The sequence below is a fragment of the Pyrus communis genome, chromosome 8 (assembly GCF_963583255.1).
Source record: "Pyrus communis chromosome 8, drPyrComm1.1, whole genome shotgun sequence".
In the NCBI taxonomy this organism is placed as follows: domain Eukaryota; kingdom Viridiplantae; phylum Streptophyta; class Magnoliopsida; order Rosales; family Rosaceae; genus Pyrus; species Pyrus communis.
The window spans coordinates 10275425-10284948 of NC_084810.1; the positions used below are offsets into that span (position 1 = coordinate 10275425).

At 38.3% G+C, this 9524-nt stretch overlaps 2 protein-coding genes and 1 long non-coding RNA gene across 3 annotated transcripts; 1 reads left to right on the plus strand and 2 right to left on the minus strand.

Moving 5' to 3' along the window:
• Positions 1-1451: 1451 nt before the first annotated feature.
• LOC137743296 (uncharacterized) lies at positions 1452-3469 on the plus strand. The gene is made up of 4 exons (XM_068483163.1): positions 1452-1466; positions 1602-1875; positions 2688-2788; positions 2932-3469. Exons 2-4 carry the CDS (start codon positions 1821-1823, stop codon positions 3208-3210), a joined length of 435 nt encoding a protein of 144 aa, XP_068339264.1. The 5' UTR covers positions 1452-1466; positions 1602-1820; the 3' UTR covers positions 3211-3469.
• A 33-nt stretch (positions 3470-3502) lies between these two features.
• LOC137743297 (uncharacterized) lies at positions 3503-4780 on the minus strand. Its single transcript, XR_011069453.1, has 3 exons — positions 4492-4780; positions 4322-4396; positions 3503-3755 (listed from the first exon to the last, which is right to left on the minus strand). It is a non-coding gene; the product is annotated as an uncharacterized lncRNA (long non-coding RNA).
• An 844-nt stretch (positions 4781-5624) lies between these two features.
• LOC137741465 (WEB family protein At3g02930, chloroplastic-like) lies at positions 5625-8646 on the minus strand. Its single transcript, XM_068481170.1, has one exon. The coding sequence runs from the start codon at positions 8644-8646 to the stop codon at positions 5827-5829; it is 2820 nt and encodes a 939-aa protein (XP_068337271.1). The 3' UTR covers positions 5625-5826.
• Between the last annotated feature and the right edge of the window lie 878 nt (positions 8647-9524).

Consider the following 9524-nt stretch of genomic DNA (forward strand, 5'->3'; position numbering starts at 1 on the left):
AGTTCACATTATCTAAGCCAACGTCGCATTGTCTTTCCTTCCATGTCGGCGTGGTAGGTGAAGCCATGCCATGGTCCATGTCCAATGCCAACACTTATGGAGTTGATCGATCTAATGGAGATACTAAAGACAATATAATGACCACAATTTGTTTCACTTATTGATCACAATTTTGTATGTCGCTTCAAAGATTATTGCATCAGTCGTCCACAACCAAACACTCAAGCGTTCTATTTCCCAAAAAAAAAAAACAAAACACTCTAGCATTCCTCTTGGCTTCAAACCCTTTAACACACGGTCCACGTGTCCATATTATAGCTGACCATCTTTTCTCAACAAAACCTTCACCGCTAATGAAGCATAACGAAACATCAAAGTCAACAAAGAGTCAACATTCTGACAAAGGATAATACTAAGGAGACTAAATTTGTAAACAAAATTTGCAAATTAAATTATGTGTCATCAATAAAAATGAACACATTTATCAACATTTAAATTATGTATTATAAGTTTTATCTACCTAGCATTACCCCCGAAAATAGCCTTTAGCCCAAAGCCGCCACCAAACTCAAGAAAACAATTTTATTTGGGTAAATTACACTTTCATACCTTAGGTTTGAGGTCTATTTCAATTCCTTACAACATCTTCAAAACATTTCACTTTCATACTGTAAGTACTATTTTATTTCAAAATAATACCTCCATTACATTTTTCATCCATTGATCTATTAAATGCTGATATGGCTGCCACATATATCTCACGTGGCTGCCAAATGTCTGCCACATGGCAAATAAAATAATTTTTTAATTTTTTCTAAAAACCTGAATTTTCTCAAAAAAAGAAAAAGAAAAAAAATTGAAAAAAAAAAAATGAAACCCACTATCCCTCCCCCCCCCCCCCCACCCCCCAGCAACACACATCCATATCCCTAACCCAAAACCCAAAAAACCTGCTGCAGCAGCAAGAAGAAGAAGAAGAGGGAGGAAGAAGAAGGAAGGAAAAAGAAAAAAAAAAACCTGCAGCAGCAGCAGCAGGAAGGAGAATAAGGAAAAAAAAACCCTAGACCCAGTTCGTCCCCCCCCCCCCACCGGCGGCGTGCGACCTCCCCCCTCCCCCAGCGTCGCGCGATCTCCCCCCGCGGTGTCGCGTGACCTTTCCCCCTTTCCCACCCCCTGGAGTCAGAATCTCGTGATTTTCAGTATGGGTGGGTTTTAAAAATACTTTGAGTTTGAGATGATTTTTGGATTGGTTTTGTGGTAGATCCACGTAATCTCGAGTGGAATTTTTGTGGGTGATGGGGGATTTTTGGGAGGGGTGATGGGGGATGGGAGAAAGGGGTGGCTCGGGTGGGCCGAATTGGGGCTTCTTTTTTTTTCTCCTTCTTCTTCTTCTTCTTGCAAGTTTTTGGGTTTTGGGTTAGGGTCGCTTTTTTTGGTGGGGGGAATAGATGAAAAATGTAACGGAGGTATTATTTTGAAATAAAATAATACTTAATGTATGAAAGTGAAATATTTTAAAGATGTTGTAAGAAATTAAAATAAACCTCAAATCTAATGTATGAAAGCGTAATTTACCTATTTTATTTTTCTTTGTTCTGCAGGATAAAGCAAAATAGGTTAGGGTTTTAACCTTTTGGGCATCCATTTCATAGGGTTTTCTGAAAGGAAAAGCTCGGTGGTTTTGCGTTTCATCAGATTTGCGGAAGCCTCTGATTTGGGAGTTGTGTTGGTGGTGGTGATTGGATTTGAGCCGTTGGATTGACCTTTGATCTGGGCTTTTGCGCCCTGTGGCTGGTTAAATCCATGATCATCAGCGTCCCATGGACCCTTCTCCTGTGCGAACCACTCCACCTCTCGAAGAAGAAGATGAGTGGGGTATGTTATGTATCACCTTTCGCATCTGTTTTTCCTTCTTCTTCTCATAAAATCCCGTTGTTTGGTTGCTGAGAAAATTTTGTTGGAAAGTGGAAAATCACTAGAAAAGATGCGAATATTTTTGCCTAATTTGGATGGGTTTTTGTATGTTTTGGATTAATGTTCTTAACCTCAGCCAATTACTGCATTCTGCTTGATTTCTTGTATTGGGTTATGCTTAGGCATTTAATTTGTTTGGTTGCTGAGAAAATATATGCTTGTTACAAAATGGAAAACAAATGGAGATTTATTGGGTAAATAGATGTTGTTTTGGCATTGCAGCATAATTTGTTAGCTACATGATTTCTCTACAGGATTAGTAACTTGTAATATCTGGAATGTTATGTCTTGTGAGTTTAGTGTGAATTGGCAACAAAGTTTGACTTTGGAGTCGAAACTTAGGCTCGCGTATACTTTCTTTGTGCTACTCTGGCAATTATCTAGAGGCGTATGTATTTTAGGGTAACCTCTTTGTGGCACATGTTTTTCTCTGCTGTGTGTGACACGTTAAGGTTGATTGCGGTGAATTTATTTAGGGAAAATGATTTTCGAACCGCTTTTCTCCTCCTGCACAACTTATGTTCTTTATCTGGCCTTTAGATTGAATAAAATCAAATGGAGAACAAAGGGTCAAAATTAAACAGAGTGCAGAAGGAGAAAAGGGTTGTGCTGAAATTACCTTTGTTTAGTGGTGTCAGCAATGTAACGTACTCTTCTGATTGATGCGCACTTAAACTGTTTTGAGATTAATATTGAACTGTTTTTGGCATTAGACACTGATGGATTTGTGATTCCAAGCTTGGTGATTGAAGAGCAAGATAGCAGTAATCACAATGCTCCAGCAGTAGAAGCTTCAAAACCACCATCTCCAAAGGTCAGTTACCAGTGCTTACAAGTGCTGTAGCTCCTTGTAATGAGTAAAGGGAATTACACGTTTGTACCTGATGGCTCTAAAAGTCTTTAATTCAGATACCTCGGAACTGGTTTTTTTGTTGACCTTGCATTTCTTTTATGCAGGCCAAAAAAGAAGAGAAGATCTACTTAGGACCGCACGGAGCTCCTCCTTCGCAATCAAAGCAGCAAGAGGTAAACCCTAGTAGCCGTAAGCAGAAGTTCAAGCAGAAACTGAAGGAAGCAGATAAGAAAAGTACCAGGACAGGCCGAGAGAATAAGTTGGAGAATCTGAGAGAGCTTGTGGGTGGGAAAGGAAGCAGCAGCATGGCAAAGGGTTCTAACAGGGATTGGTTAGACCCACACTGTCACGAGTCCCAGTTTGAGAAGTGGAACACCCAGTGATTAGAGTATCGCATGTTTTGAATTGCTCGAAACATTTGAATTTGGCATCCCGATCGTGTTTGGTTTTGATCTTTTATATCTTGACAACAATATTTTAGTTGAATCTTCCACCATTTTTCCAGAAGCTATTGGAATGGAATTTGATTGTTTAAACAAATGATTAGCGCTGCATTAACTTACTAATTGATTAGTGTTTGAACGCTGAATTATATGTACCGGAGAAGCATACGAAATTGTAGAGCCATAACATTCATTTCAATACAGAACTCAATGCTCCCAAAATCAACAACATAAGATGAATAATCGCTTCTCGAATGAACTCCTTCTAAGAGATGCAAACACTTTAACTGATCAATAGTTTATGAATCAATGTCGCTAATCCGAAATGCATCTCTAAATACCTTCTCGATAGCAGCGTCATCAGGTATAACCACGTGACATTTGCAACCATAAGCAGGAGCAACCGAGGCAAGGCTAATAGCCGTGCTTCCAGCACTCCCCTCAGTGACCACTCCACCTGGAGCGAGGCCTCCAGATTCCAAGGCCTGTATACAACCAAAAATAAGAACATCTGCGTGACTCAGAAAACCAATCTATTACAATCAGTCAACAACTGATTATCTAAACTGCTACAAGGTGGTAGGCAGAACAATATTAAGTCAATTTAAATGCTAAACAACAATGTCAAGCATCACTAACAGCAATAATAAGAAGATTACCAAACTTATGAGCAATTGAATATATTTAGGCGCCGTTTGGTAACCATTTTATTTTCAGTTTTCACTTTCTCAAACGGTCCCTTAATTTTTGAATAATTTGACAACAAAAGTAGCAGGGCAAATCCCAAATTCGTTTCTTCAATTTCGTTGAAGTAAATATCTTCCGCAATCATGGACTAGTGAAGATCATAACAGCAGGTTAGAGTTTGTCAAAACTTACTTTCGAGTTTCGAGTTTCGAGTTTCGACAAACCCTACTTTCCAGAAAAATTAATCTAAGTTAATGATCACTGGTGCCAATTATATTTTCCGCGAATTTCTACTTACAAATACACGAAATGCAAAATTTTAAAATTTTCCGTCAAATTTGTCAACCAAATAAGTTTTTTTTACCTCTTCAATAATCTTGACAGCAACTCTGTCTTTCACGCTCCCACCTGGGTTCAAAAACCCGCACTTTCCAAGTATCTAAACAAACCCAAATATTAAAAAATAATAATAATTGAAGAAATAAATGAAAATCCAGAAAGAAAAAAATGGAGAAAAAGCTTCTTATTGCTTACTTCACAGCCGGTGACGTCCGAGAGGCTGTTGATGCGGATCAGAGGGGTGTGCCAATGGCACCAACGAGGCCATTTCTGTGATTTTCCTTCGAGCGCAGGGATAGTTCAGTCTTTTTGGAGGACGGCTTGGACTTGTAGAGAAAAAGAGAGAGCAACGCCATAGACACTGAGACTACAGCCACAATAGCGCCCGTGCTTCTCAGGCGCCATTGTTGGCGGTTCGAACCGGGACAGGTTTTGGTACTAAAAACATAAAGACACCACTTCAAACCTGGCGATTTTTCTTGTAGCCGTTCGAATCCGGACAGCTTTTGATACTAAAAACAAAAATTATTATACTCCTGTTTGTAGCCGTTAAATTAAATTTCAATAGCACGAATCATTTGATGAGTGGGTTCAGTTTCTTTTGGTCTAGAGAGGATCCAGATCCATACTTGAAACACACAACATTTATTATATATTGCATTACATCCATTAAAAAATTATTGAATGAATTTAATAGTTGTCGTCAAATTTGATAGCAAAAGGTTTTGCCTTCGATTAACTCAGCGCCATGCAAAAAATAGAAGGCTCGGTTGGAGAGAGTTTGCTATCATTTTCTACTGTTGTATGTCTATGGGATAGTTTTAACATCTCCTTTAGAAATGCTCTTATTCTCTCCCCTCCTTTCTCTACTTCTTTCTTCCACAACATATTCACAGCGGATTCCTTTTTGAGTGTAAAGAAGAAAAATATTAAAGTGACTCTTTCAAAAGCGGGACTCTCTGTCACTATGTCATCTTGTGCCAAATGTCTTACCCTATTGACACGAAAATTGACATAAAATGTAAGATGATAGAGAGTTCCTGAAGAATCTTACTTTAAGAGAGTTCCCTTATCATTTCTTATGCGGACAAAGAAATGACACACAATTTGAGATGGTTTAGGACTTAGGGTTTAGGGTTTAGATTTTTTTATTAATTTCCTCCATTTCTTCGTAAACATGGTTGCCTTTCTCTTAAAAATTGAATCATTGGTAGATAAGAATCATTGTATCACTGTATAATCTTGTGAATAATAGTTAGTCAATTTCTCTAAGAGACAACAAAAATGACCTGTATGCACTTCAAGTTAGAGAAAATATTGTGGTGGAAAAGAGAAAATTATATATTTTGTGATAAAAAAAACTAAATACGTTATATGATTACAACAAATTATAAGTACAAATAATACAAACTAGATGAATATGTACAGAAAATCTAAACGAAACTCTAGATGTATATGTTACAGAAAGAATCAGATTAAACTACTGAGTATCAAAACTAGAAGAACAATACAAAAAAAATACAGCTTTAACTATTCTGGTGAAGGTTCCTTTTTGGTTGGTGATGTTTCTTCTTTGGTATCCGGTGATGGTTCCTTTTTCGTATCCGGCGATGGTTCCTTTTTGGTACTATAGGTAGTGCTTCTCTTTATAAGATCTCCGAATCTTCGTAGCAATGCTTTCTTTTTCCTTGAATTTTCACCTTGAGTTCCATCTAGATGATCACAATCATCTGAATGGAATCCTTCTCCATCGTCTGTGAACGTAGAAGAAGAGTTTCTGCGGTGATGTGTAGCTGACCCCGGAGAGGCTACCTCAAATATCGACCCTTTGAGAGCCTCGTCTAATTCAATCTCATCATCGCCGTCAACAACTTCTTCTTCATGCGTGTTTGAAATTTTGAGCTCCTTAAGATTGAAACTGAAAACTTTGCCAAATATGCTTCCATTTTGAGATGTTGTAGTGTCCTTCTCATCCTTCGACGATGTTTTCTCTTTATCCTCCTTTTTTGCATCCCCCGCTAATGGCGGTTTCTCTTTACTCGTCGTATCCTCCTTTTTCACATCCTTTGGTGGTTTTTTCTCCTTGACCTCCTTCTTCAACTCCTTTGATGACGATGTTTTCTCCTTAGCCTCCTTCTTCGACTCCTTTTCTTTTGATGGCGTTTTATCTTTCTCCTCTTTCTTGCAGTCTTTCTCCTTTGACAATGGTTTCTCTTTCTCCTCTTTCTTGCAGTCTTTCTCCTTTGACAGCGTTTTCTCTTTCTCCTCTTTCTTGCAATCATTTTCCTTTGTTGGTATTTTCTCTTTTTCCTCATTCTTTGACGATTCAATAAGCAACCGTTTTAACTCCTTAATATTTTCATGAGCTGCTATTTCATTTACCCTATAATTTTCGTTTTCTTGAGTAAGGAAATTCAAGGCCTCCTCTTTTCCAGCCAGAATATCTTTGAGTCGAGAATTTTCGGCTTGAGCAATGGCAGTAGCTTCTTTTGCAACATTTGCTTCATTTAACGCCTGCTTAAGTATATCGCGCAACTTTCTATTTTCTTCCTTCGATAACATGGCTCTATTATCTGTCTCTAGAACCAACTCATGCAATCTAAAGTTCTCTTGTTGTGCAGCACATCTGTCCTCTTCGGCTCTTCTAATACAATTAACAAAGCCGGTTTCTTTCCCACTCCATGCTAAAACTGACTCTTCATGTTCTATTTTCAACCTGGCAGCAATGTTTTTGTGTCTTTCGGCTTCTTTCCTTGCTTCATCCAGTAGTATTTTATGACTTTCCTCGTTGCTTTTTAACATCGCATTTAGATGTTCTTCTTGTGCTCTTGAGTGCTCCAACTCTGCTTGGCTCATGCAAAGTTTATCTTTCAACTGGTTGGCTTCTGTCGCAACTTCTTTCAGTGCAAAAGCCAGATCATCCAACGCCGTTTTCCCATTTTCTTCGGCTTCAGTTGCCAACTTTAATTCATGTTTAAGTACTTTCATCTCGTCAAGTAACTTCTCAACCTTCGAGGTAGAGAGTTGCTCCTTTTTTTGGACATCAACCAGATTCTCCCTTGTCATCTGAAGCTCAGACTTGAGACTCTCTAATTCCTCCTTCATGGAAATATTATATTCGGGCTGATCATGATGCTGAGATGCACTACTATCTTGACTACTTTCATCGGATTCATCTTCGCATTTATCCAATTTCTTGTGAAAGGAGGCAATCTCAAACTTTGCCTCTACAAGTAAAGCCTTGGTCTGCTCAAGTTGGTTTGTTTGGGTGATCAATGAATCAAGAATTCTTGCTTCTGATTGCTTCCTTTTATCTATTTCCATTTCCAATTCTTGAATTCTCTCGTCACTTTCAGACAATAAATCCTTCGTGTCAGCCTCCGAGGTTTCCATCTTCTCTGCCAGTTTGAGCTTCAATTCCTGAATTCTTCCTTGACTTTCTGACAATAAAGACTTTGTGTGAGCCTCGGAGGCGCTAACATTCTCTGCTAGTTTGAGCTCCAAGTCCTGAATTTTTCCTTCACGTTCTGACAGTAAAGCCTTTGTATGAGCCCCAGAGTTTTCCACGTTCTCTGCCAGTTTGAGCTCCAATTCCTGAATTCTTTCGTCACTTTTGAGCAATAAAGCCTTCGTTTGAGCCTCAGAGGTTTCCGCATTCTGTGCCTCTGCGTTAGAAAACTTCATATACTCTGCCAGTTTGAGCTCCAATTCCCGAATTCTTTCGTCACTTTTGAGTAATAAAGCCTCCATGTGAGGATCAGAGTTTTCCGTTTTCTCTGCCAGTTTTAGCTCCAAATCACGAACTTTTTTTTCACATGTGAATAACAAAGCCTTTGTGTGAGCTTCTGCCTCGGTGGACTTCATATTCTCCGCCAGTTTCATCTCCAATTCGCGAATTCTTTTTTTACTTTCGGACAGTAAAGCTTTCGTATGAGCATCGGAGATTTTCGCATGGTCTGCTTTGATCTCCAACTCCCGAATTCTTTCTTCGTTTTGAGACACTAAACTCTTTGCTTGAGCTTCAAACTTTTTTACTTTCTCACTCAACTTGAGCTCCAAATCTTTGGCCTTCCCTAACTCGAGTTTCAAAGACTCAATAATCTCCTCTTTGCTCTTCAGTTCTTGCCTTGCATTCGACAACAACTCCGTCGTCAAATTTAATTCTGAGTCGTTCCTGACATCGTTCTGAGTTGCCAACTCTTCACTAAGCCTCACGTTGGCCTCGTCTGCCACTTTTTTCATCTCTCGATGTTCATCAACAGCTCCATCTCCTTCTACCTCCACTGCTTGCAATTGCGCCTTCACCTTCTTCAACTCCTCTTCTGGTTGCTCCATTTTTTGTTGTTGCATCTCCCAAAGCTCCAAGGGTGATCTGTTTCACAAAAAGCATCCTTCATCAACTAAAATAAAAATTTAACGGAAACCAAGTAAATAAATTACAGAAAAATTTGCATGGTCAATCCCTTGGATCCTTCAAAATAGTTAGCCAGATGATGTGAAGTTCTTACAAAAAAATTCAATAAAACCTTGTTCTAAATCAAAGTGAAAAATTAGGAAATATATGTAAAAATATTATATATGGAAATGTATAATGGTTTTGTGTAAATTATGTTTCTTGTAACTTAGTGTATCATACTAATCGTATTAAGTTGCATATACAATTTTTTTAACCATCATTATACGACATTTTTTAGACAAAAACAACGTTCATAATGCATGATAAAAAAATTCTACTATTCTTAATTGTGTTAAATCATGTGAAGGTCTTTATTAAGTTTCACCCAAAACTCTCAAAATTCCAGGGCCGACCTTGGAGACAATCGTACACATCAAGAAATTTTTTTATAAAATAAAAAGTTAAAAATCAATGAAATGGTGGAGAAAAACCTTGACACAACAATGGTAAAAGCCTAAGAAATGGTGAGATGAACATAAAAGAAAACATCGGAAATTGGAGAAAAATTAAGCAAAGTACGTACCTTAATTAGCCTTGAATTGCCATGTTTGATGCTGATCAAGAAGTTGTAGGAGCTGGCGATTTCTGTATTTTCTGATGCCACTAAAATGTAAGGAGAAAGGGCAGAAACGTAGAGAGAGAAGCTATTTGGTGGGTGTTGGAAGTGTTTTCTTAATCTTAATTATAACAAATCACATTGTATTGCAAACACAAGGCCGTTTTATCTTCAACATCAAACACTTGTGCGTGGCAGCCATCGCTAACCCTCACA

Bases quoted from the DNA above. Each gene is read 5' to 3' on its own strand.
- LOC137743296 (XM_068483163.1), top strand. From the start codon at position 1,821: ATGGACCCTTCTCCTGTGCGAACCACTCCACCTCTCGAAGAAGAAGAT. The intron at 1,876-2,687 runs GTATGTTATGTA...TTTTGGCATTAG, and splicing joins CGAAGAAGAAGATGAGTGGG to ACACTGATGGATTTGTGATT. The intron at 2,789-2,931 runs GTCAGTTACCAG...TCTTTTATGCAG, and splicing joins CAAAACCACCATCTCCAAAG to GCCAAAAAAGAAGAGAAGAT.
- LOC137741465 (XM_068481170.1), bottom strand. From the start codon at position 8,646: ATGCAACAACAAAAAATGGAGCAACCAGAAGAGGAGTTGAAGAAGGTG.